This window comes from Mesocricetus auratus, unplaced genomic scaffold, assembly GCF_017639785.1.
Source record: "Mesocricetus auratus isolate SY011 unplaced genomic scaffold, BCM_Maur_2.0 Super-Scaffold_100003, whole genome shotgun sequence".
Lineage (NCBI taxonomy): Eukaryota > Metazoa > Chordata > Mammalia > Rodentia > Cricetidae > Mesocricetus > Mesocricetus auratus.
In genome coordinates, this window is record NW_024429188.1 from 106,372,865 (window position 1) to 106,400,042 (window position 27,178).

Genomic DNA, 27,178 nt, shown 5'->3' on the forward strand with positions numbered 1-27,178 from the left:
ACACAGACACAGACACACACACACACACACACACACAGTTTTTTAGATTTTAAACACAGGCACTGCACTTACATGCACAAACCCATATTCACACGCACACACACACAGTACATTTCTTAGATTTTAAAAGTGGGGAGGGTTGGCTCAACGTTTCTTGTGTAAAAGATGTCCAGAGCAATTAGCTGTAATTAATCTAAGGTTTTACATAATTCATAGTCACAATTTGTTTGCTGCTTTATAATTTTAAGCTGGTGTAGTTTAACCTGAACCATTCTGCTTAAGCACAGAATTTCAAGAAACAAAATATATCAAAGATTTAGTCTTCCTTTATCTATGTGATTATATGTGCACAAGTCCTAGTGGGTACCTGAAGCTATAATTAATACCCTCCCATGACAGTTTCCAGTAATACCTGTAATAAGATTAACTTATAGTACATGCACAAAAGACAATAATGAAATAAAATCAGCATAGCAAAGTCACCAGTATCGTCACTCTTGTACTCTGCTGACCCAGAATAAAGGGTCAGTTGAGTACAAACATTGTGATTCCATGGCAGCTGACCTGAAAGAGATGGTTGCTAAGCAGTTTACGGGGAGGTGGTCTATGTGGCTCGAGTGCATGGGGCAAAGGGATGATTCATGTGTCCAACAGGACAGAGCTGGGTGGCGTCTAATTTTATCACACCACTGAAACTCATTTCAAACTTTTCATATTTTCTCTTAGTGTATGTTTCATTGAGAACAACTGATCCCCAAGAGAAACCATATAAGGAAAGATTATTGTACTACATTTTCAGTAGGTATCACTTAATGAATGTAAGTAAGTGTAACAAAGTCTTTTAATTTAAATGACTTAATGAGGAAAAGTCTGTATGTAGGGTTCAAAATTGTTTAGGTTCTAGAAGCATTCTATTATGTGGAAATTTGTCTAACTTTCAGATATTCATTATAGAGTCACAGAATTATAGAATTTTGGGTAGACAACTACATATTTCATTTAGTTAATAAATTTTGGTTTAGTTGCATAATACAAAAGAAAGCAGAAGTTTTTTTTCAGTTTTGCTGTTCTTAATCATTCACTATAGAGATGCCAAATATGTGCTATAATTTCACTTTTTATAAGTGATTCAGTGTGTGTGTTGAGACAAGTTCTCACTATATAGACCTTACTGTTCTGGAACTTACTACATTGATAACCAGGCTATAAGTCTCTATCTCCCCCCCACCCCGCAATTCTGACTAATATTAAAGGTGTGTCCACCACACCTGACCATGTTCTTTATTTTATCATGTTCTTAAAGGGTTCTCTCTCTCTCTCTCTCTCTCTCTCTCTCTCTCTCTCTCTCTCTCTCTCTCTCTCTTTATATATATATATATATATATATATATATATATATATAAATAAAACAAGACAGGGTTTCTCTGTATTGTTCTGGAGGCTGTCGGTCCAGCCCGGCCTCGAACTCACAGAGATCCGCCTGCCTATGCCTCCCGAGTGCTGGGATTAAAGGCGTGCGCCACCACCGCCCGGCTTCCATATATTTTTTTTAATTTATCCTTTTACGTATGTCACTTTCAGTTCCCTCTCCCTTCCCTCCTTCCCCACCCCCCAATTATCCCAACCCATCACCCCCACTCCACCCCCCCTCAGCTCCCCAGGGAGGGGAAGGGCCTCCATGAGGGATTTTCAGAGTCTGTCACATCATCCCGGGAAGGGCCCAGGTTCTTCCTCATGTGTCCAGGCTGAGTGATCATCTCTCCATGTGGTATGGGTTCCCAGAGTCCTTCTGTATGACAGGAATAAATACTGCTCCATTCTCTCAGGATTCTTATCTTAAATAGTTTTGCAAAACAGAAACTCCTCCCCTTTTGGGGTGTGTGAAGGATTACACAGGGTCTCTTGTATCCTAGGATGGCATCAAATTCACTATTGTAGCTCAGGATAACCTTGAACTTCTGATGATCCTGCTTCTCCTAAAATACTAAAGGTAAATGCTATCATGTAAGTGATAATAAGGTCTAAATCAGGTTCTCAACCTTCCTAATGCTGTGACCCTTTAACTGTCATTTTGCTACAGTTATGAATTGTAATGTAAACATCTGATATGTGACCCCCTCAAAGAGGTTGTGACCTACAGACTGAGAACCACTGGTCTAAATGAACAAACAACAATGTATATTTTAGCCAATGTTATCAGGTTGAGATTTCATAGGACAAGCATTTCTATTGGAAATCACATTCATAGTCAGGCTATTAATTGTTTTATTTCACAGAGAGCTGATAATATATCTATAAATTTAAATATTTGGGCAGAGGCTATACAAATATTGAATGAATATTTGAATTGAATGAATGGACTAATAACATATTCATATTTTACATTTTACCTAAAAGTAGCAACATTACAAGGTATAAGTTACATCTAGTCCATTAATATTAAATATACATATATATTGTTACTTAATATTGATCATATATGTAGAGCTGCTTACCAAATAATTCCTCCCCAGAAGAATGAGAAAAAAACATAAAAGGCTAGAGAACCCCAAATCACAAAGTGATTTATCCATGTCCAGAATCGAGTATCCAAGGCGAGCTGAAAAGATACAACAAAAGCATTTTTTTGACAGGCACAAAATAAAATTGGGAATAATTATAACATCTGATAATTTATACATATTACAACAGCTATGGGAGTATTTAGCCCTGACCATGGCTTTAGAAGGGGATGTAACTAAAAAGAGCAGAAACTAGACTTTTCAAAGTACTAAAGAAAGAATGTTGAGCGCTGCCCTGATGTCTCAATTCTATAGTACAGGTATTGTAGTTAACTCAAGCACTTCGTAGGTAGAGGGCTAGAGATTTCTCAGTAGTGAGAGGCAGGTGACAAATGAAGCAATGGTAATAACTGGGAGGCCAAAGTCCCAAATCTTCAGGTAGTAGTAACAAGGGATATAACAGGTATGCCAAAAATCAGGAGTGGAAGAGTAGCTAAAAAGAGCAGACATAGAGTTGTAAAAGCATGAACAGGTAAAAGAGTCATTATATGTTGAAGAAACTACCTGTATGCATCATAAACCATGGTACAATGAATCATGGGCCTAGATTTCCAACTACAAAACCAATATCTAGTCCATTAAATTAGTAAAATATTTAGTTGCCTTACATTTAAAAAATCGTATTTCTATAAAGATTGATAGTGACTTTTTTTTATTGTGGTACCTTTGGTTTTCAAATGTGATATAGAAACAGTATAGCCTCATGTGTTTGCTTAAAATGTCTAGCTCACACAGGCTACCAAGCAGAGCATTTCCTTTATTTGCTGAGACCCATGGTCCTTAGTTCTGCTACAATTTCTCATTCATAACAGGGTGTAGATAACACTGTGAAGCAGAGCCATCCTGAGTTCCCACTCTGGGCTGCTAGGGGAAAATGATACGATAGTACTCCTTGGAAAGAGGGAGTGTACACCACGAGGTACACACGACGCAATTAGGCTGACTCTAATTGTGAAGCAAAGTACAAGTACGAGAGCCATAAGCTTGGGAAAGCAGGACACTTCCATGATTTTATGAAACAGAATAACAGTAACAATTGTCATGGATTATAATCTGTACATTCTAGACACTTCCATTCAAATATTTTCATTAATTGACTGACTTATCACAAAAACCCCGAAAATGGGGGAAAGTGCTACTTTTAGCTCTACTTTATAGAAGTTGAACTACAAATAAGTTGAGTTACTTGCTCAAGGATACACTGTTATGAAATGGTTAGCCTGAGATGAAATGTATTATTTATTTAAAGTCCTACAAAAGTACTTGCAGGGCTTGGTCCTGATTCAAGTTGATATGCCAGACTTTGACTCCCAAAGGGAGGCCTTTCCCCCTCTCAGGAATGGATTGGGGGTGGGAAGAGGGGGGGCGGGAGAAGGGGAGGGAGGGGGAACTGTGTTTGGTATGTAAAATGAAAAAAATTTAAATACAAAAAATAAAAAATAAAAAATACATAGTAAAGTTCTACTGAATTAGCAGATGAATAATGAAAATATTAGAACAAAATTATAGAGAAAACAGAGAAGTTCTATGATAATGATACTTCTGAATTCTAATTCAACCTAAGACTCCATATGAAAAGTTACTAGAAGGATCAGATTATGCTTTTAACTAAGTAAGTACCAATTAATGAGTCGCAAGGACAGCATTTAGCAAGGCTTTATAGCATTATTACATGGCTGCGTATCAATGACAATGATATTCCGTTGCAAGAATATAATTTTGTTTCTTTTTGAGACATGATCTTTTACTCAATCCAGGCTGACCTGGAACTCACTATGTAGGCCAGACTTGCTGTGAACTCTTGGTGATCCTCTTGCCTCAGTCTCTCAAATACAGGAATCATAGACACAGACAATTATGCTTATCCCTATCACATATCTTTATATACTTCATTAACTAACATTTAGATAAATTTCAGTAATAGATTTTATAAAATTGCATTAACACCAAGCTCTTTTGCATACATGTCTTATACACAGACATTTATTTAATTGTCTTTAGCACTAAAATTCTTTTAGAGCCAGTCAGGGATCCTTTAATAGATGCTAATTTTTTTTTTGTTGTTTTTTATGAGACAGGGTTTCTCTGTATTGTTTCGGAGGCTATCGTTCCAGCCCAGCCTCGAACTCACAGAGATCCGCCTGCCTCTGCCTCCCGAGTGCTGGGATTAAAGGCGTGCGCCACCACCGCCCGGCATAGATGCTAATTTTTAAAGATTCAAGTTTTTAAATTAAAAAATGATTTAATGGCTGGAGAGATGATTCAATGGTTTAAGAACACTGGTTGCTCTTCTAGAGGACCCAGGTTCAATTTCCAGCATCCACATGGTGGTTCACAACTGTCTCTAATTCCAGTCTAAAGGAGATCATTGCCCTCTTCTGGCCTCAGTGGGCATTTTATGCATATGGTGTTCAGAAATACATGCAGGCAAAATACACAAATTTTTAAAATATTTATATTTTATTTATTTTCATGTGAAAATGTATGCAGATACCAAAGAGGGTGTTGGATACCCTGCAGCCAATATTACAGGCAGTTGTGAATCTTGCAACATGGGTGCTAGGAACAGAACTCCACTCTTTTGCAAAACTAAGTGTTCTGCTGACTAATCTCTTCAGCCCTATGATACAAGTTCTCAACATAGAAATAGTATAGTTATATAGTCACAAACTTTCAGCCTGTTTATATTTAATTTAGTTTAATGCCTTAAAAACAACAGGTTTTTCTTTGCAAGTGTGCGTCAATTGAATACAGCTTCTAGGTTAGGGGTGGAAATCCATGCCCACTTCCTCTTCTGGCTTCCAATGTAGTGTTTGTATTTTGTTTGCCTGTTTGTTTTCTAAAGAGACAGAAAGAAAGGGCATGGAGTAGAGTGGGTAGGGAAGATCTGAGAGGAATTAGAGGACAGTAAAATCCTGATCAGAATATAGTGAATGAAAAAGTTTTCAAAAAATAAAACAAAACAGTCAAATAGGTTTCCAATAAGTATGGTTGTAATATTAAAAAGTGGCACGTGAGACAAAGAGGCAACAGAGCTTGGGTGGAGGGTTTTTATTAATGGAGGAAAGTGAATAGGAAAGGGGGAGGGAAGAGGGGAGACAGGCTTCTGGGGACAGGAGCAGCAGAAGAGAAGACAGGGGCAGAGAGGGGACAAAGACAGAGACAGATGGAGGGGGGAAGAGGAGGAGAAGGGGGGTGGAGAGGGAAAGGGGAGTGGGAGAGGGCGAGGGAGGGAAAGGGAGACATGGGAGGTGGGCAGGGTCCTTTTAAAAGGGAATATAGTGAATATGCACAGGTGGTGGTGCTCTTAGTGACAGCTGAGGGCGTATTCTGTCAGAACCCCAGGACAGGACAGGACAGTACAAATGCCTGAATACTAACAATGGTGTCTGAATTTCTTAATACCAAAACAAAATAGCATACAACATATACTAGAAAAAATGATAAATAGTATACAATGTTAAAACACTTAGCATCATATACATTTTAGTAAGCAGATAAGGGCTTGGATAACATACAGTAGCACAAAGATTAAGAGACAAAGATTATACAAAATATATTTGAAAAATAAATCTAACCTTCAGAGTTACAGTGAACACTAAGACTGTAAAAACAATGGTTCCAAATGTCCAGTTTCCATATATCTGAAAAACATTTAACCATTACATGTATCATAAATACAGAAGTCTGCTGAAGAAAAAAAAGTCAGGTTTAATCCTGCATGTAACTGCCAAAGATCTTTTTAAGAATTATTTAGGAAAATAGCTGGTCAATAAGATTAAGTCACAATGCTAAACTTTCATGGATAGATACACCACACCTGTGGTTGGCTGGGTTAATTACCGTGCAGCATCAAACAGGGAGCTCATTGGTTTGATATAGTAAGAGGGAAAATTACTATTTCACTAGAAGCACCATTCATCAAAATAAGTCATCAGGATGACTCATGTCACTAATGAGTTTGATGTTTTTGTTCTAGAATTTAAAGAAAGTTCTGATATAAACACGAGTGGACTCACATTATAAAAGTGAGTCTAATTATTACTACATCTGATAGCATGTGCACAACAAAGAGAAGCAGTACCACTTATAAATCCAAACAATGACAATGAATGGCACATATGCTTACCAAACGGTGTCAAGATCTGAATGCATAACATTGAAACAGAAAATGAGATGTAAAACATTAAAAAAAAAAACAAAATAAGGTTACTAGAAGAAAAAAGGATTCAACCAAATCATACATGGGTTTAGCTGCTAATAAAAATTCTTATGCTTATGTAATTTTAGCAAACACTTAAAAAGGACTGTAAAATATACAATAAAATATTAATTTGGACTTCATAAACTCAAAATGCAAAATGAATTGGAAAAAGGTTGTGCCAATGATTCTTATATACCACGTGGAATGTTTGCTAAGCCCATGAATGTCAACATAAAGCAAATTTGAAGCAAAATTTTTTTGTTTGTTTTTCAAGAAAGATTTTCTTTGTAACAGTTCTTGGCTGCCCTGGAACTCATTTTGTAGACCAGGCTGGCCTAGAACTCACAGAGATCCTCCTGCCTCTGCCTCCCAAGTGCTGGGATTAAAGGCATGTATTACCACCACCACGAGGCTGAAACAATTTAAGCACTAGCCTGTTACAATTTTTGTGTCAAAAATAAAAAGTAAAAGTCACAGAACTACTCATAGCTGAAGGATCTGAGAAATAATAAAATTGAATCTTTACTTACTAGAAGACAAAAGTTGACTTGGAAAGCTAATGTAACTTTCCCAAGGATATCCAAGATTTAGCAGGACCTTCTGTGGCAAGTGCTAGGTATATGTATTCTAAGGTCAATTAATGTTTTTCTAATAGTTACATTATGATTAATAATTAGATAGGATCCATACTAAACTAACTTGTTAGCCCAAATTAGGAATGTCTGACTATAATTTCAATGTATCATTCAAATTCATTGAGCATACACTTTTGTAAGAGATGTTAGTTGTGTAGATTTCAGACATATTATATGCAGTAAATTATTTTTGCAACTTAGCTTTTTGCTTCATATTTATGATAAGTAAGAATGAGCATAAAAGAAGAGTCTCAAGCACAGCAAAGGAGAACATAGGGAAAGCAACATGCAAGGCAGCCGTTTCAGCTTCTCAGTGTGTGGCTGCAGGAGGATGGTCTCTTCCCTTCCCACATCAGTATTTCTCTCCTAGAATATGGGGAGGCCCAAATTATCCCAGTGCAGCTGCTCACTGACACTGTCACTTTCTCAGAAGGCACACTAGCAGAACCAACACAGTATTTTTAAAGAACATTGCACACCCACTGAAAATAAAGAAAATACCTCCCTCTTTACATACTCGTCTGATACTACAAAGACACAGTAGCTACCCCCTTCAACTCCAAACATGGAAGGAAGGCTACTAACTATGAATTAGAAATGCAGAGGGCTATGCTGGGCAGTAACATGGGAAAAAGCATTTTTCCTATCACAACACACAGGTATAAAGTCTAAAGTCCCAAGAACTCTCTTCAGTTCCTAAAAACTACAGACACACACACACACATACACACACACACACACACACACAAGTGGTTTATTACTCCAGTACTTCCTTATGTTACAGACCTAGTGTTAAGAAAAATAATTTGTAAAATGATTACCATAAAAGTAGGACAAATGCAGTGCCTATGGGAAAAATACATGTTCTTTTTACCTTTCCATTGTCTTCTAAAGATGTAGTTTGAAAAAGTAAGTAAGTTCCAAAGAAAAATACTGTCCCTTCAAAGGCAGCCAGAAATGTCCAGTATAAGAAGGGCCCCAACTGTAACATAGCATTGCCAGTAATTTTCCTATGAAGAAATGGAGGGAAAAATATCAATGAATCTCTGTATGCTGTTGAGTTAAAGATACAAGGAAACACCTTTAATCTGTCCTTGTTACAATGAAGGGGCTGTCCTGATGAACAGAAAGTTTTTTTTAATAAAGGGACAGACAACAAAGTTACATCTTCATGTAATCACTACCTGACCAAGACATTGAGGTAAACTGTAAAATACTTCTAAAATTTTGGCCAAGCAACCTAACAAAATAACATCAATAATAATCATATACTATTTAACAGTTATTTACAAAATGGAAGGAACTGAGTTAAGATTGACCATCCATTCCTCTGTTCAAACATCCACCTACCTACCTATAACTTTATACATGTATATATAATTTAAGTCAGTATATACACACAGATGGGGGCAGAGAGTGCAAAAATTAGGTATAATTATTCTCATCTGCAAATAATTCTCAGAAAGGTATAACATAATGGTTCCCAAACTCCACACTTAATTATTGAGAATCTTTCAAAGCTAGTAATGCATAAAATACAAATACTATATGTTCTCACTCATTTATGGAAGGTAAAGAGTTGACCACATATAACTAGAGTTGCATAGAGGTTGCTAGAAACAAAGAAGGTAAGGGGGATAATGAGAAAGTGAATGATGGTTTCCAAAATACTGTTGAAGAATGAGAGGAAGCACCCTACTACTACCCCATCTAGGTCCTGCTGGAGCTTGTGAAGGAACTGGTCCTGTGGAACGATACCCATAAAATCTCCAAGACACAGGATACCCCAGAAGAGCTCTGGTGAAGATCCAGTGAGGATGGTGTACCAAAAACCAGAGGCCTTGGACCAAATCAGTAACTCATTGCAATGGACAGCTGCCAGTCAAGCTGATGGGACAAAAGGGTATGCTATATGACACACTGAAGCCTCTAATGCCATCAGGATGAATGAACAGGTGATGGAGAGGCAGAGAGAAGGAGTAGCAGAGATTTTACTGTTTTTAGTGTGTTTTTTTGTTCTGTTTTTGTTTAATGGGTTTTCCCTTTCCTTTTTTTTGTTCTTGCTTTTGTTTGTTTGCTTGCTGACTTTGTTTTGTTTTCTTTTGTGGGAGGTAAGGACACTTTAGGCTGGGCCATACTTATGTCATCACCTTTATTTTTCATCTTTATGAAAGACTGTACAATAATTTATGACCGATAGATGCAGCACAAGTATATCTATTTAAGTACAGAACTGGTAGCTAGGAAAGTATACCACTCTCCTGTTGAATGATCTGTTTTAGCTGAAAATTCACAACAGTCACTTAATGGACCAAGCGATCAATTCCAGGTCCTTCTTATCTGTAGATTAAATAAAACCCACTACTTAAAACCCAGCATGGTGACTTATACCAATAATACTAGAACTGACATAAGAGGATTTCACAAATTCTAGCATGGGCTACATAGTTCAGTTCCAGACAAACCTGGATTATAGAGTAGGAAATTACCTGAATGATATTTTCAACTTACATATACAATCGAGGGTCTGAGGTCAGAGTATCAATGTTGATGTGCTGTTCCAGTAGACTGTAGGCCAGGATGGGCAGGGATGTGAAACAAATATTGTACATTGTAAGGTAAGCAGCATCATAGAGTGGCTGAAAAGACAAACAGGAAAACAATGTATTGCAGTCATTCATCTATGATGTAATTCTGTATTTGTAAAAACCTGTAGCTGAAGCGAGAACCTACAAAAGCATAGACTCATAAAGATAATAGATGATAGAATATTTTCTTTAACTTTGTCAAATGCAGATAGACTAAATATTGTAACTCTAATTCTTACTTGATAACTGTTTTGTTATATATGATGTTACTATGTTAAATTTAAAACCTTCCATTTTAATTAGACAGAAAAGAGGAAACAATGTGGGATGTCCTTCTGTATGCTATGATTATGTGTTGCTTTTATTGGTTGATGAATAAAGCTGCATTGGCCAATAGCCAGGGAGAATATAGGTAGACAGGAAGTCCAAAAAAAGTTATGGAGAGAAAGAAAACGGAGTCTGGGAGACACCATGTAGTCACTGGGGAAACAAGATGTGAGGTAATAAGTCACGAGCCATAATATAGAATATTAGAAATGGGTTAATTAATATGTAGAGTTAGCCAGTAGGAAGCCTGAGCCATAGGTCAAACAATTTTAATTAATGTTAAGCCTTAGAGTGGTTATTTGTGAACTGGCAGGTGGGATGAGAACCCTCTAACTACATGTAGCTAAGTAGTTTTTTTTTATGTTTTTTGGGACAGCAAAGGGCCCTTTGTAAGTAAGATCACCCTACCTGGTGAAGATAAAAATACTAAAATATTCTGCATGTCATTATAAACAAACCTGATTCTTTAACAGGATCTTAACAATATTTGTACACTGTGTCTGATTTCTAATAAACATTAACAATTAACTTTATGTAAGAGTTTCTTAGTTGCTAAAAATGTAGATATTTAGTATTGATTTTAGAAAAGACCAAATAAGTGCAAGTCAGGAGTCCTTACAGAAACTAAACTATAGGGAGCAGCCAACCTATATTGCAGATCTTTTCTGGTTAATACTTTATGTATATGTATGTCTGTGGTATGGGTAAGTTTATGTGAATGCATGTATCCAAGGAGGTCATAGAGGGTGTAAGATCCCCATAGAGCCAGAGTTACAGATAGATGTGAGCTATCCAACCTGTGCTATCTAACATCTAGTTATCTAACACTATGCCATCTCTCTAGCCCACAAAACTTCTATTGAAAAAAATTTGTAAGTTTTTTATGATTTTCATTCAGGTGACGGTATTGAGTTCAGTATATCTAGACACTACTAGGTGTCATCATATAACCATTTGTGTTGTCTGATTAAAGGCATCCATCTTACACACACAGACACCTACACCCACACACATAAATGTCCTCTGACTAGTAAAATTCATTTAAATGTGACACTAATCAATACAACTACATATTTTCAACCAGTGAAGTAAATACACAATTACAATGAAAAGTGATTTGAAAGGCTGGAAACAACTTCAACAGAACTTTTTAAAAAACTTTAGTCACTAGTGGGCTTCAAAACATTAACAGAGAACATAGTAAGCACCAAGCACTGAGGACAAACATGATTCATACTCATTCATCAAGAAGTTAAAATTCAAGACAAGAGTTAGGGTGTACAGGGAGCTGGTAGACCCAAGAGGGGACCGCATTCTTTGGTTTTAACAGAGAAAAAGCATGAGATAGAGTAATTCAACATCCCCAATGAAGTTAAAAGGATGGTTCTGCATAAAATATGGAGACAATTTTCATACAGTTTCTATGAACAAAGATTTAAGAAGAGCCAAAAATATTTCCCTGAAATAAAAAAAGCATGAAATTGTACTATACTTCTTCTAATTTCCAAATGAAAGTATTTGTCCAGACATACAATACTAAATTTGCTTTGGAAACTACACATTTTCACTAATGAGTAAATTAAAAGAGCAACTCCCAAATTGACTAGTGTGTAATTTATTCTTGAATTTACTTCAAACAAAAGACGCATCAATCTACTTTCACTTCAGGATGGAACTTTAAGGTTACATGAGAGTTAATTATAATTCTTGGATGCATAATTAGAGGTTGTGACAGAATGTCTTACAAACAAGGTTTAGTTGATAATACTGTCATCTTGCTAAACCTGTAACAAATGTACCATATTTTCATGGAAAAACAGACAAGTAATATCCTAGCTTTACTAAGGAAAAAGAGGTTTTAAGTAGTGTGAGTCCATTTCTACATTTTCATAGCCCACTCTCTAAATTCCAAAGAGTAGCTAATGAGGCTATGGATTGAAAAAGACAGTCCATATGTAGTTTAAAAAAAGATAAAGCATGCTGCCACCAGCACTAACACAAGTCCAAAGTAAAAAGCAAAGATTTGCACTTCATGCTACCTCCTCAGAGACCATTCCTTTATCTGTAGCATTTTAAAGAAGTCTGCTTAGCTTTTCCCTAGGGTACTCAGGTCTCTGTTCCAATGTTGACTTTAGAATTAGAGAGATTGTTCCAGATAGCTCTATTAAAATAGTAACCTCTCATTTTGTCACAGTGTATCCTTTTATTATTAATTTATATTTTTATTACACTTCATTTTTTTTCTTCAGAGCACTGATACAGTATCCTACATCACATATTTGTCTGCCTCTTCCCTATCACTATCTTTGAAGTTTTAAAATCACAAGACATTTGTTAGGATCATTCAAATATCTTCAGAAAAATATAGCTTCCTAGCATTTAGAATCAAGAGAAATAAAGCTTTTTCAAAGTATTTTTAAAATTTGGAAATTCAGTCACAGATACCTGTGACAATGTGGTTATCTAGCTTGTTAACATCATTAAATTGCTTATTTCTGACTCAGTCATCATTAGAGTTCTTGTGTCTGCTACACTTCTCTAAGAAAGGCACATACCTGTTGTGAGAATCCACAGAAGAATTGGTACAAAAACTGTGGCAAAATGAAACAAAGATTCTGGAAAATATTAAGATCAAGATTAGTATTTTCACTTAATGAACTTTAAAAACTAAAACAGGACACTGTAAAAAGTCATTCCTAAATCCTTCTAATGTTAGAATGCAACAATTCTCTGTTGCAAAGATGTAAAGTACTTACAAATGATTAACTGAAATCTACTGATTAATATATACTAAAATTAACTTTTGCCCCTATCTAAGCAAAAGAGGCTCTTGATTATGAGAACCTCTTGCTATTTCCGAATTTCTTCTTTTTTTCCTTTTGAAGACAGGGTCTCACACTACAGTCCAAGATAGTCTGGAACTTTCTATGTACTCCTATCTGGTCTCAGACTCATAGTTTTCCTTCTGCTTCAGCCTCCATGTTCTGGTATTACAAATGTGAGTTACCATGCCTGGCTTTCTATATTCTTGTTACAGGAAAAAATGTATTCATCTGACAAGAACACATCACATATTTTCCCTTAAATACCAACTGGATTTATGGAATCACTATAGACTAATATAACAGCCAAAGTATGTATTTGATTTAATTTAAATATTTTATTTTCAACTGTGTGTGTGCATGTGAAGACCAGAAGAGGGTCTTGGAATCTAACTCCAGTCCTCTGCAACAAAACGCACTGTTAGCCCCTAAGTTTCTGGCCTCCAAAGTACATTTTAAAGTTGATTAGTAGTAATACATACTCAGAATATTATTATAGTTTGTTGACACCAACAGTTATTAACTGATACTTGCCTTTATTACTGTCTCATGAGAAAAAGGATGGCATCACTGGTAAATATCAAAATAAGCAGACAGATGTAGTGCCACAGGCCTTTGATCTCAGCACTTGGGAGGCAGAAGCAGGCAGATCTTTGTGAGCCAGCCTGGTCTACAAAGAGAGTTTCAGGCCAGCCAGGGCTATACAGTGAGGCCCCATCTCTTACACACAAAGGAACAAGCTTCTCGCCGGGCGGGGGTGGCGCACGCCTTTAATCCCAGCACTAGGGAGGCAGAGGCAGGCGGATCTCTGTGAGTTCGAGGCCAGGCTTGACCGACAGCCTCCAAAACAATACAGAGAAACCTTGTCTCGTAAAACCAAAAAGGAACAAGCTTCTCTTCCAAAAGTTATCCTCTGACCTCCACATATACACTGTAGCACACATGCACCCCCCATTAAATAAATACAAATAAAATAAATAGGGGCAGAAGCATAACAATAAAATGTAGCAAAAAATATCAGAGTCCTCACAATCATCCTAGAAGACCAGCATTCATTTGTATTTATTAGTTTTGACACAGAAATAGCTCAACTTTTAGAGTTATGCTCTACAGGGAAATTTTCTGAGGCTAGAGGAAGCAGAGTTCAGTGAGAACGGTTCACTACTTCTAAGACTAGAGGTTGTGAGAGGGTGTCTGCCTTCCTCACTAGAATGTAAGTTCCATAATAAAAAGGATATTTTTTTGTGTTTAGCTGCCTCAATCTATGGTGAATTACTTTTTGATTAACTGAATGAAGAATTCAGAACTTGAACCAGGTGTGGTGGTGTATGCCTTTAACATCAGAACTCAATAGGCAGAGGCAGGTGGATATCTGAGTTTGAGGCTAGCCTGGTCTATAATGAGTTTTAGGGCAGACAGGGCTACAGACAGAGACTCCCATGTTACTCTCTTCCCCCACAAAAATTCAGAAGTTGAATGTGGTGATGGCACAAGGCTTTAATTCCAGCACTGGCGGAAGCAGAGAAAGAAGGATCTGAGTTCAAGGCCAGCCCAGTTCAGGAGGGCCAGGGCTATACAGAGAAATCTTGCTTAGAAAAAAACAAAAGAAGAGAAAGGAAAAAAGTGTTCAAAACTTGAATTAAGTCTTAAGGATGGATGGGATAGTAAGAACCAAGTCAAATTAGTATTCATTTTAAACATGTGGTAAAGCCAGGCATAAGAGTGCACAGCTGTAATCTCACAGTACTCATGAGGCTGACTCAGAAGAATGGGAAGTTCAAGGCCTGTCTGATCTACAAAGTGAGCCCCTGTTTCAAACACACATACACATTTAAAACAGCAAAAAAAAAACCCACCCCAAAACACACCTAAACCCATAGTAAGATAGCATCAGACTGAGGTATTACCTTAAAAGAAAGATTACTGATCAGATAACAAAGAGTAAAATCTTAAGAGATAAATTGGAAAGTAGTATATTCTAAAATAACCTGGTTGTATTATGTGAGGACTGAATGAAGAAACAGACTTGTAATTAATTAATGGGGAAACAATTTGAAAATGAAATGACAAAAAAGGTGGGGGATGGAAAGGCTGAAAAGATGGCTCAGCAGTTGAGTGTACAGCAGAGATGATGGAATTGTGTTCCTATCATCCACATGGACATCTTACAATGCACTTAACTCCAGCTCCAGGGGCAGCTGATGCCATGGGCATCTCCAATCATGTGCACATACCCTCACCATATTATTAAAAGTATATCTAAAAAAAGAAGAGGGAATGCCTTTAAAAATGGTAAGCCAAAGACTGTTAAAGATTAGAAATCTCTTCTGGACAAAGGACAGCTGTATATATTGAGTAGCGTTGAGTCAGTAATGTAGTTAATAATGAACACAGAAGGTATCATCTACATAAATAATCTGTGGTATCCTTTGAGGTGAATGGGGTCGTAACAATTTTTGACTACTAGTCAACAAGGTTTGTTTTGTTCTTTTAACAAACAATTCATTTTATACACATTGGGTTCAATTAACATCATAATAATTATACTTTTCCTTCTTCAATGTTTGGCTCCAATTAATACAGGCTGGCAAGGCAGGGATTTTAGAAAACCGGGCAACCTAGGATCAGTGATATTGTATGTATGTATGTATGTATGTATGTATGTATGTATGTATGTATGTATATTCTCTATATATTGTATGTACTCTCCCTTCTACACACATACATGTGTTTCTATAAACATGTTCCTTTCTTGTCTTTATTTTATTTTTATTTGTTATTTTTGGAGACAAGGTCATCTTATGTAACTCTGGCTATCCACAAACTCATAGACACCAGGCTGGCTTCAAACTCACACTGCCTGTCTCTGCCTCCTGAGTACTGGGATTAAAGGTATGCATCTGTGCCTGATTCATTTTTTAATTTTTTACTTAACAAATGAACATTAGGAGCCTTGGCATCTGGTGCCATATATAGCAAGAGGGACCACTTACTTTATGTGCCATATATGACAGAATGAATGAATAAGTGAAACAGGAGATGACAGACAAGATGGTGAACATCATGTAGGCTTGATCTGATAGATTATCTAGGGAATAATCTGGGGAAAGCTAGTTAACAGCTATCAGAAAAGATGGGCGATGGCCACAAAATACCTAGTTTAGTTCAAAGTAAAATAGAAAACCTTGGAGATCAGAACAGAAAAAAAATACAGTCTGACCTGAAGCTATAGGATAGTCTGGGGAACTCTTTCCATCAGTTAGAGTCATCACTGAAACTTAAGATAGAATGCCTTAAAAACTGGCACAATACTCCCAGTAAAAGACATTTATAATAGAAAAGAAAGATGGAAGGAGACAAAAGTTATGCATGGTGGCTGCCAAGAAAAGAGTTTCTGGGGGGAAAAAAGCAAACCTTTTCCTTGGCAATAAACTGGAAAGTTGTAGAACATCAGTTTAAACGATCCCTGCCAAGTTACTTGATGGCTTGGCAGGCTCCAAACAACACATGATCTGCACCCCTGCAAACTGTGAGTAAGTATTACAGAACCATAGGCTGACCATGGCCAGCAGAATAAAGAATAACTCTACACTATGGTGAGGAAACATTGCATCAAAACCTCTTAGTATCCAGCAAGGTAGAAAACTGGTCAGGCTCAGTGTGAATACAGACAAGGTTACAATGCAGAATACTCAAGATACACAAACAGCTAAATGAAATAAGTAAACAGAGTATATATGAAAATAGAATCCAACAAGTTAGAAATGCTAAAGTAAAAGAACAAATTGAAATACTGGAAATAAAACATTCAATAAGTCGAATTAAAAGCTCCTTAAAAAGTCTTACCAATAGAGTGGATGAAAGGGAGGACAAACTATCATGGCTTAAAGACACAGTAGAAGAACTGAAACACAGGACAATGACAAAGATTAATATGAAGACTGAGAGATCAGTGAGTAAGGGCATCTGCTGCCAAGTCTGGCAACCTGAGTTCGATACCCACATGGTAAAGGGAAAGAAGCACTTGTGTATGAGTGTGTACACAAGCACACAACTGCAAGAAGGAACATAAAGTCACCTATAAAAGCAGGTTCATTTGAATAATACAAGGTAAAAACTTTAAAGGTCTGGTGATCTTCTAGAATGATGCATTTCAATCCCTGAAAGACAATAACAATCAACCAAGACTATTGCTTCCAATAAAACTGTCATAACTACTTAACCACCTACACAGAAGACACATGAAGGAATCCTTTGGCTTGAAGAGAAAGATAAAACAGGGCCACAAGGCTACAGAAAAGCAGTAGTTAAGGAAACCAGGAATAGAAATAACAGGAATTAACATATTTCAATAATAACAATATTAATGTCCTATTTTCCAACCAACAGACAGATGGGAAGATTGACTAAAAAAGGGGATCTAACCATTTGTTGCCTCCAAGGAATACATCTCAGCATCCAAGACAGATACAATCTTAGGGTTTAAGGACGGAAAAAGGTATTCCAAGCAAATAGAGTTAGGGGTAAAAAGGCAACAAAAACAGATTTTAATACCCTACTCACAAACAAATAAATATCCTTATTTAAAAAGGTGTGTGTTGCGGGGTGAAGAATGTCTGTGTTAAATGACATCACATCACAGATCAAATGAATTTAACAGTTTTCTATGGAAATTTTATCTGAACACAGCAGAATGTAGTCTTCTCAGTAGCCCATGGACTTTTCTCTAAAACAGAACATAGAGAAACAATAGGACACAAAGTATGCCCCCCCTCCCCAAGACAGGGTTTTAGCGCTAGCTGTCCTGGAACTCATTTTGTAGGTCAGGCTGGCATTGAACTCACAGAGATCTGCTTGCCTCTGTCTTCCAAGTGCTGGGATTAAAGGCATACATACCACCACCTAGTTCAAGGTAAGCCTTAATACATGTAGGAAAATTTTAAAAATTTCTTGACAAAAATAGATTACAACTAGAAACCAATAGCAAAAGAAACTATAGAACATATACAAAATCACAGACATTAAAAAACACTCTCCAAGCCAGGTATGGCAGAACACACCTTTAATACCAGCAACTGGGGAGACAGAAAGTCAGAAGAAGGCCAATCTCTGAGTCTCAAGCCAGTCAGAGCTAGATAGTAAGTTCCAGGCCACCTAGAACCACATAGTGTGACTCTGTCTCAAAAATCAAAACCAACAAACAAACGAAAAACAAAAATAAAAAGGAAAAAATACTCTGTGAAATGATGAATGGATCACTGAATATCAATCAAGAAAAAAACTCAGAGAAGTGGATGACAATATAACATACCAAAACTTGGAGGCTAAGTAGTCCTGAGAGTGAAATGTATACCTCTAAGAATCTACATTGCAAACATCAGATGGGGCTGGGGATTTAGTTCATTTGGTAGTGTACATGCTCAGCATGTGTAAAGCCCTATGTTTAGTTACCAATAGCACATAAACTCAGCACGAATACATACACCTGTAATCACAGTACCTGGGAATTAGAGAGCAAAGGATCACAAGTTCAAGGTCATCCTTAGCTATACAGTTAGTTCAATCCCAGATTGAGATACATGAGACCTTGCCAAAGGGGAAAATCAGAGCTTTAAAATAACTCAGAATGCACTGTAGGCACTTGGAAAACCAAGTATAATCTGAATTCCAAAGACATACTCAAAAGAAAATTTAAAGTTAGAAATTTCTGAAATGGTCAGGTGCAGTAGCACACACTTTTACACTTTTAATCGCAGCACATGGGAGGCAAGAGGATCTCTGTGAGTCTGAGGCCAGTCTGGTCTGCACAGGGAGTTTCAGGCTAGCTAGGGCTATATACTGAGAAAATGTCTCAAAAAGTAACAGTGCTCACTTCAGCAGCAAATACACTAAAATTGGAAGGATACAGAGAAATTAGGATGGCCCCTGCACAAGGATGATATGCAAATTTATAGTGTTCCATATTTTTAATAACACTTATTTAATGTTGGTGGCATTACTAGCAGATGAAGCCACTATGAAGTCAGTGTAGAGAAATCGCAAAGACCTAAACATAAAACTACTACATGACCCCATATACCATTCCTTGGCATATATCCAAAGGATGTGAAAGACTAGTCCACAGGTACTTAGCCATGTTTATTTATTGCTGCTCTATTCAAAATAGCTAGGAAATAGAAACAACCTAACCTAAATGCCCTTCAATCGATGAATGAAAAATGAAAATGTGAGTACATATGCACTATGGAATAGTATTCAGATGTAAAGAAAAATGAAATCACTATTTTTTCAGGTAAATGGATGGAACCCAAAAAGACAATTATCACATGGCTTCCAGCTATGAGTCCTATGAACTATATTCAGAACCCTAAGGGTACAGTAGTGGCCCACACACCTTGGTAGTAACCAACAGCTTTCTAACTGGCCTTAAGACCCACTCAACAAGAGGCAAATGATGCCTGGTACTGAAAACCTAGCTAACTACCCAGGGCTAGGGAAGTCATGGGTCTTGGAGGAGACCATACAGTTGCCACTTTACTAAACCAGCATTCTAACTACATTCTAAACATTTGCCCTTATACCACTGATGAAGTGTAGTCCTCACTTCTCATCAAAGAAACTTCCTTTAGAAATGGAGAGATAACATTACAGAAAACTACAAACAATCTGATGCAAAGTTGTGGAGATCAGTCCCAATAGATACATATATAAAACAAGTCCCATACCTAAGGCACAGGGAACCCTAGAAAGAAGGGGAAAAATTGTAAGAGCCAGAGGATCAGGGAATTCAATATGAGAGTACGTCTCCTACTAATATCAGAAGCTACACACATAGAATCTCACCTACATGACCACCTAAACAAGGACAACAACATTAGACATGCCAAAGTGGATGGAGAAAAGACCATGAAGCATCAATCCTACACAAGGGACTACAGGCAACTAAGGAATGCCAAGAGCGGGAGAAATAGTGTTCCCCTCAGATGAACACACCAATTGGTTATCTAATATCAAACAGTCAGTCCTGAAAACATAAATATAACCAACATTATTGAGACTGAGCAAGTTATATTCAGGAAAAATATATACATATATGAACATAGCAGCAATTAATGAAATATATGCATGTAATATAATAGCAATTAATGAAAACAGGGGCCATGAATTTGAAAGAGAGCAAGGAGGGGTATATAAGAGGGTTTGGAGGAAGGAAAGGGAGAAATGATGTAATCACATTACAATGTCAAAAATAATAGGAAAAAAATGAAATGAAATTATTCACACATAAATAAAAAGTAGAACAAATGAAACAAGCATTTGTTTCTTTGAAAGGATAAGAAACATCCATAAACCCTTAGCTAAATAAAACATCTTTTTGGCCTGTATCTATACACTCTTAATGGATAGAACATCATTATATTTAACTTACACTTTAATAAAGTTGAATTCAAAATTAATCTCAAATTTTTAATATTTCCAATAAGTGTCTTGATTTTGATTCACAGAAACTAAACCACAGAGCTCAGCACTGTGGTACACATCTGTAATTCCAACACCTTGGAGGCTGAGGCAGGAGGAGTGTGTGTTAGCCCCAGTTACATAACAAGTTTGATTCTTTTACTCCCAGCACTTGGGAGGCAGAGGCGGGCAGATCTCTGTGAGTTTGAGGCCAGCTGGTCTACATAGTGAGTTCAAGGACAGTCAGACTGTTACACATAGAAACCCTGTCTTGAAAACCAAAACCAAAATCAAATTGATTCAAATGTAGGCACTTCAAAACAGCTAAATTATAAACATTTGGTCACATACCTTATAGAAGAAATATTGTACAAGATGTGCTATTCTCACATAATACAGATGACCATGAGCCAATAGTAATTTCTTTAAATGTTTAAATTTTGGAACAGAATAATCACTATTCCTGGCTGCTTGGCGACCTTCTTTTCCTTTAATACCTAAAGAGAGAATATGTCTGTATGGTTATAACTTTATAGAATGAGCAAATACCTCATCTATTTTTATATTTTTAAGCTATTTAAATGTTACAAATCAAGTGTATAGCTTAGATTTACTTCATTTAAAATAAAAAAGTCTTTATCAGTGATACTGAGACTCACCAAATAAAAGTATGTTTAGTTGATGGTTAGCTGTTCGTTAGTACAATATGAAACAATGAAGTAGAACCATTATTCCAAACATTACAAAGCAAAAATTATCTGAAGGGGAAAATACACTTGAAAATTATTTAAGGCATTCAGTATGTGCTTAATTGTGTATAACACTAAACTAAATGTTATATTAAGGCAACTCAGAGGTCTGGGTTTTGTGGTCAAGGAAATCAATGAGTAGACAGTGAAATCCTTTCACTGTATGAAACTGAATAGCTACTCATGGATTTTATGAGCCATGGACCCATTTCCACATTGGATAATCAATGAGCAAAGCTTAGAATTCCATAGTAAATCATTCTACTTCTGAATGGTTGAAGGAATTTGAGAATCTAAATTTCACTTTAATAATTTCCAAGATATTAATTCTGTATGTGTTCCCAATCCTTTGCCCAAAGTTGCTGTGATGTTAGGCTGGGTGCTTAATAGCAATCAGATGTGTGAAAAACTTTGTGTAGGTGCTAGAAAAACTGTTGGTGTATGTCAACATAAGACTTCAACACCATAGCCCATTGAACCCATAAAAACCACTGTGTGAAAAATGAGCCAGTCAATGATAATTTCTTTTTTTAGGATTTATTTATTATGTATACAGTGTTCTGGCATGTTTATACCAAATCTCATTATAGATGGCTGTGAGCCACCATGTGGTTGCTGGGAATTGAACTCAGGACCTCGGGAAGAGCAGCCAGTGCTCTTAACCTCTGAACCATCGCTCCAGCCTCCAATGATACTTTCTTAACCTCTAACAGTTAACAACCTCAAAAGACAGAGAGAACAGTAATAGAGTAGACAACCTGGCCAGAGGTATAAAAACTTAATATTGTATCATGTATGCTGTCAAAATAAGAGCTACTTAATTAATTGTGACACAAGAAGGTTTGAAAAATCCATTTTGTAGTCTGGTGGTGGTGGTGGTGCAGGCCATTAATTCCAACATTCTGGAGGTAGAAGCAGGTGGATCTCTATGCGTTTGAGGCCAGCCTGGTCTACAGAGTGAGTTCCAAGATAGCCAGGGCTACACAGAGAAAGAAACCCTGTGTCCAAACAAACGAATTAAAAAAAAAAGAAAAAGAAAAAAATCCACTTTGTTTAGCAAATATAAATACCCTCCAAATACTGTGGGTAAGACCCTGGAATGGTCAATATTAGAAGAAATCATTCATTAAATTAACAAGTATTTACAAATTCAAATTCCAGATGAACAACCAAAATAATTTAGAGTAAGATTGATTCAACTTAGGAAGTAATGCTGATGATACCTTATAGAGGCCATCATATTAAATGCTTCTTACCTATTCCCACATGGGATTCCAAAATCATACTGACATCATTGGCACCATCACCTATTGACAGTGTTATGGGGCTGCCTTTCAAGTTTTTCACCATTCTGACAATCTAAACATAAAATACAAAAGAGACAGAAAAGTCAAAAGCAGAATGTGTAATAACTCACTGGGATTTATCATCATTTACAAGTGTAACTGGAGGTTTTACAGGCAGAAAAGTACTTTGTGTATATTTGTATCTTAAGTTGTCAAGTACAAAGTAACATAGCCATTTAAAATGCAACTCTAGCATCCCATTTGTTTCTAGGCTTGTATATGCATAAATGCTTAAAACCTTTCCTGCCATGCTTACTAAATGCTGGCATGTTCCTTCTCTTACCATCTTTTCACATGATCTCTTTATATTATATTGTTGAATGTGTGAGAGTGGAGGTCATAAATTGGAGTTCAGTTAAAATGTACTAAGCCACCAGAGTAAGAATGGAAAAATCAGAACAATACTTTGGTTATCTCTCAACCCCTTCTTTCTAAATACAATCTAGCTCCCTTAAGAATACCCCAATGTGGGGCGGGCTAGAGAATTGACTCAGAGGTTAAGGGCACTGGATGCTCTTCCAGAGGTCCTGAGTTCAATTCCCAGCACCCACATGGTAACTCATAACCATCTATAATGAGATCTGGTGCCCTCTTCTGACCTGCAGAGATACATGCAGGAGGAACACTGTACACATAATAAATATATAAATCTTTTTTTAAAAAAAGAATACCCCAATGGTAATTATGGAACTTATGTTAATCTTATGCAGAAAATGCTACTAATTTCACCATTTTCCAAATAGTATCTTATCCAGATGTGAAAACAAGGCAGTGTGGTTCAATGCTGAGTTCAGGGTAAATAATGAATAAAAAATGATCACCTATGGTGTTGTTAAATGACTTCTGCTTTAGGGGTCTCCCAAACCTCCTGGGACAGTCACTTGGGGAAAACATTTGGGTCAAATCTGTCTTTGCATTCTGTTTCAGAAATTTATTGTTTGCCATCTACTATCAAGACTCCTTGGGATATAGTAGCCTTAACATGACATATATGTTTTAACTGCTAAAAATTAATTTTCAAAGTTTGTCCCCCTGGTTTCTCTAGCTGGTTAGCATGAATAAAATTCATTTTCAATACAAATGAAGTGATTACAAATAACATATGCAAGTAAGGCACAGCAGTGTTTCTTTAAATAATACTCAGTATGTTTCTAGTTGTGTTAAAATCATTAAAAATAATCCCACATGTACGATTTCATTCAACACAAAAATGAAGTAAAATGTTAGCTTTTGCCTGATTGCTCTTCTTAATTTGGTTCCTATTAAGAACTTTACAAAAGATTATCAGAAATAATCTCTTATTTATACAAGTGAAAGAACTAAGTCCAAAGCTAAAGAATCCAAACTCAATTAAGTTTTGATGGGCAATAATAACTGTTAACTAATTTGTACTTCATATACTATGTGCAGCAATAATTTGTACCTGAAGGATTAAAAATTGCAGCCTGGAAGGCAACATAATTACCAAGGTGACAACCTTTGTAAGAAAAATATAGGTTAGGTTGAAAGAAAAAAATAAAAGGATTTGTTGTTACTGATAATAAAGTCATGAATGATTTGGTAAGGTAAACATGTAGGTTTTTCCCCTAATCTCTTCAAGTTACCCATATTAGGAGTTTTTCTCCAAACTGTAGGTAGCTTTCAAGAAAAAGAGGTAATTTAGCTAAAAACAGCTTTTTCATCAAGTTTAAATTTATGTAATATACCATTCAAAACAATATACTAATATCAAAAAACAAGAGGTGTGGTCATTGGGAAGTATGTAAATGAAATAGAGATTAGCTTTAAATACAAGTATATTAGATAACCAGATAAATAATACAGGTATACATGAAATTATCCAATTATCCATATAAAGGCTGGTGTAATGGCTCAGTGGGTAAGGACAACTGTTACCAAGTCTGAAGACTCGACTTTGATTCATAATACCCACATGGAGAAGGGTAAGAACAGACTTCTGAGCCGGGCATTGGTGGCGCATGCCTTTAATCCCAGCACTTGGGAGGCAGAGGCAGGCGGATCTCTGTGAGTTCGAGGCCAGCCTGGTCTACAAGAGCTAGTTCCAGGACAGCCTCCAAAGCCACAGAGAAACCCTGTCTCGAAAAACCAAAAAAAAAAAAAAACTTCTGCAAGTTGCTTTCTTATCTTCACGTGTACCAAGGTACATGTACCTCACGATAAACAAACAGATTTAATAAATGTAAAAAGAAATTCCATGTAGGAAAGCTTATGTTATCAAAGAGGAAAGTATTTGCCAATTAGGCATTATTTTATAGAAGAAATCATGACTTAAATAATGAAATACTAGTAAAATTTGTGTGTTTATGGAAAGAGAGGGTATTCCCAGAGAAAAGAAATGGAATCCAAAGGCACACAAGGGAAGTAAGAATAGTAAACACTGAGAAAGTAGGTTGGTATGACTAGATCAGTGAATTTTCACATATGGATCATAGATTCAGATCAACATGGAAGGATATTTAGTACAAGTAGCAGAGTACAGAAGGCGCTGGTAGAAAACAAAACAAAGAGGAAATAAAAGGAAGCTAGGAGGTCACAAATAAGGTTTAGTGAGCTACTCAATGTCTAGCTCTGGAGAGAAGAAGAAAGAAACAATTAGTAAAAAAAACTAGTAAAATGTATTAGGAAGTACTTTGACAGCTAAAGCCATATAGAAGAATAGTAAATCATTGAGGGCAGTCAATAAACAAAGGTTTTGGGTTTAGAAAGTTGAAACTATAATAAACTTGGCTATAGAAATAATAGGAGCAAGAAAAATTATGGTTACACTGAAGAGAAGGCAGAGTTGGGACAATAAGGATAACCAAAGAAGATAGGTTTACAATAGAATAATAAAGATTTGGACTAGAAGGTAATGCCTTAAATATCACCTATATAGACACAAGAGATGAGATGTAATAGTCAAGAAAAAGTGACAAAGATAAAATATTCTGAGGCCTGAACCACAAGATACCCCATGTTCTGGGCAGGAGAAAAAAAATGAGTAACATCAAAGGTTTCATGAAAATGAGAGCTATGACAAAAATAGGTAGAACAAACAGACTATAATGTGAGACTTAGGGAACAGAGAAAAATGGCCCTAGTAACAGGAATAAAGTAAGACAAGGGAAGAAAAACTGCTCATGAAAATTTTAACATCTCTCTTAAGACACTAGAATTTAATGTGGTAGTGGGGAATCCAAATGGAGATGTGTAGCACAAAGCTAGAAACAGGATACATAATTTTAAGAAAAAGTTAGGACTTAGAGCTTTATCAATGGAAGGCAGAGAAATGGAAGAGTTATTCCAGAGAGAAACAGTCCATAAAGTAGAAATCAGAGGAAAACTTTACTATAGAAAAGGAAAACTATTAAGAAAATACACGATAATGGCCCAGAGAGATAGCTCAGTAGTAAAGAGAACTGGCTGTTATTTCAGAGGACTCAGATTCAATTCTCAGTACCAACATGGAAGTTCACAGATGTCTGTAGTTTCAGTTCCAGGGGTTCTGGTGCTCTCGTCTGGCCTCTGCAGACACCAGGAATCCAAGTGGTGCAGAGATATACATGTAGGCAAAAGATTCCCACACATAAAAACAAGATAAAAATCTAAAAATACAGGATAAGAAAATGAAAAGATAATCCAAAGGGGGAAAATGTCAGCATTTTGAGCAAGCACAGCAATCAAGGAAGATTTTGAAGAGAATGTAAATGATAGTGCCAACTGTAGGAAAGAAACAAGGAAAGAATATTGCTTAAGGAATTGGGCTAGGTTCACTTGTAACCAAGCCAGCAGAGTAGTAAGAAAAGAAAGATCAGGATACACAGGGCTAATAATGCCATGAGGAGGAATGAACAGCAGGCAGAGGCAGCAGGAACTAAGTGTACTCATTAGAGAAGTCTAGAAGGTAAAGAACTGGTCAGCAAGTTTAAGGGTACACGGTACAGTACAGGTTTAAAATAATTTGGAAGAGACTGCAGCAGAGTTTCTTCACAAAGAAGGAAAAGCCAGGGAGAGAAATGAGATGTGTAAAGAGGATCCAGAATGGAAAGAAAATTAACTAATATCCAGTTACCTGGGCTTTTTGTAATGGTGCCATCCGGCAGCAGAGTACTGCAGTACATTTCATACAGATTTGTAGGAAAATGCTTTTATAGTTGTTTGCACTAGAGTCTTGACTAGAATTTAGTATGAGTGACAACGTGGAGCCATCAATGATTAATCCATATTCCTGATGTTCTGTCCATGCTCTGAAAAAAATTAAAAAATGTGTTTGAATCCATATATAGTTAGAATTAACAAATTGAAGACGGCTTTTAACTCCGATTCTCCTGTCTCCCCTTCTTAAGTCCTGGGACTACAAGCATGCACCACCACACCCTGCTTGATTTTTGAGTTTCTTAATCACAAAGGTGAATATCCTAAATGAGAGAAGTCACAAGTTTCCGCTCTTTCATCTATTCATCCCAAAGAATGAACTGCCTTGAATGA

General features: G+C 36.5%; 1 protein-coding gene and 1 non-coding gene across 9 annotated transcripts in view; one reads left to right on the top strand and one right to left on the bottom strand.

The window, feature by feature from the left end:
* Nucleotides 1-27,178, bottom strand: part of Atp11c (ATPase phospholipid transporting 11C) — a 175,621-nt gene that overhangs the window by 15,085 nt on the left and 133,358 nt on the right. For all 8 annotated transcript variants that reach the window (XM_040744669.1, XM_040744670.1, XM_040744671.1 and 5 more), the window contains exons 20-27: nucleotides 26,763-26,937; nucleotides 22,601-22,703; nucleotides 20,947-21,092; nucleotides 12,871-12,930; nucleotides 9,912-10,039; nucleotides 8,275-8,410; nucleotides 6,140-6,205; nucleotides 2,496-2,599 (exon numbers count right to left, since the gene is read on the bottom strand). In XM_040744669.1, the coding sequence (XP_040600603.1) occupies nucleotides 2,496-2,599; nucleotides 6,140-6,205; nucleotides 8,275-8,410; nucleotides 9,912-10,039; nucleotides 12,871-12,930; nucleotides 20,947-21,092; nucleotides 22,601-22,703; nucleotides 26,763-26,937 (918 nt within the window). The remainder of the gene's footprint in view (nucleotides 1-2,495; nucleotides 2,600-6,139; nucleotides 6,206-8,274; nucleotides 8,411-9,911; nucleotides 10,040-12,870; nucleotides 12,931-20,946; nucleotides 21,093-22,600; nucleotides 22,704-26,762; nucleotides 26,938-27,178) is intronic.
* On the top strand, nucleotides 19,002-19,105 carry LOC121140072. The gene has a single exon (XR_005876912.1). It is a non-coding gene; the product is annotated as a U6 spliceosomal RNA (small nuclear RNA).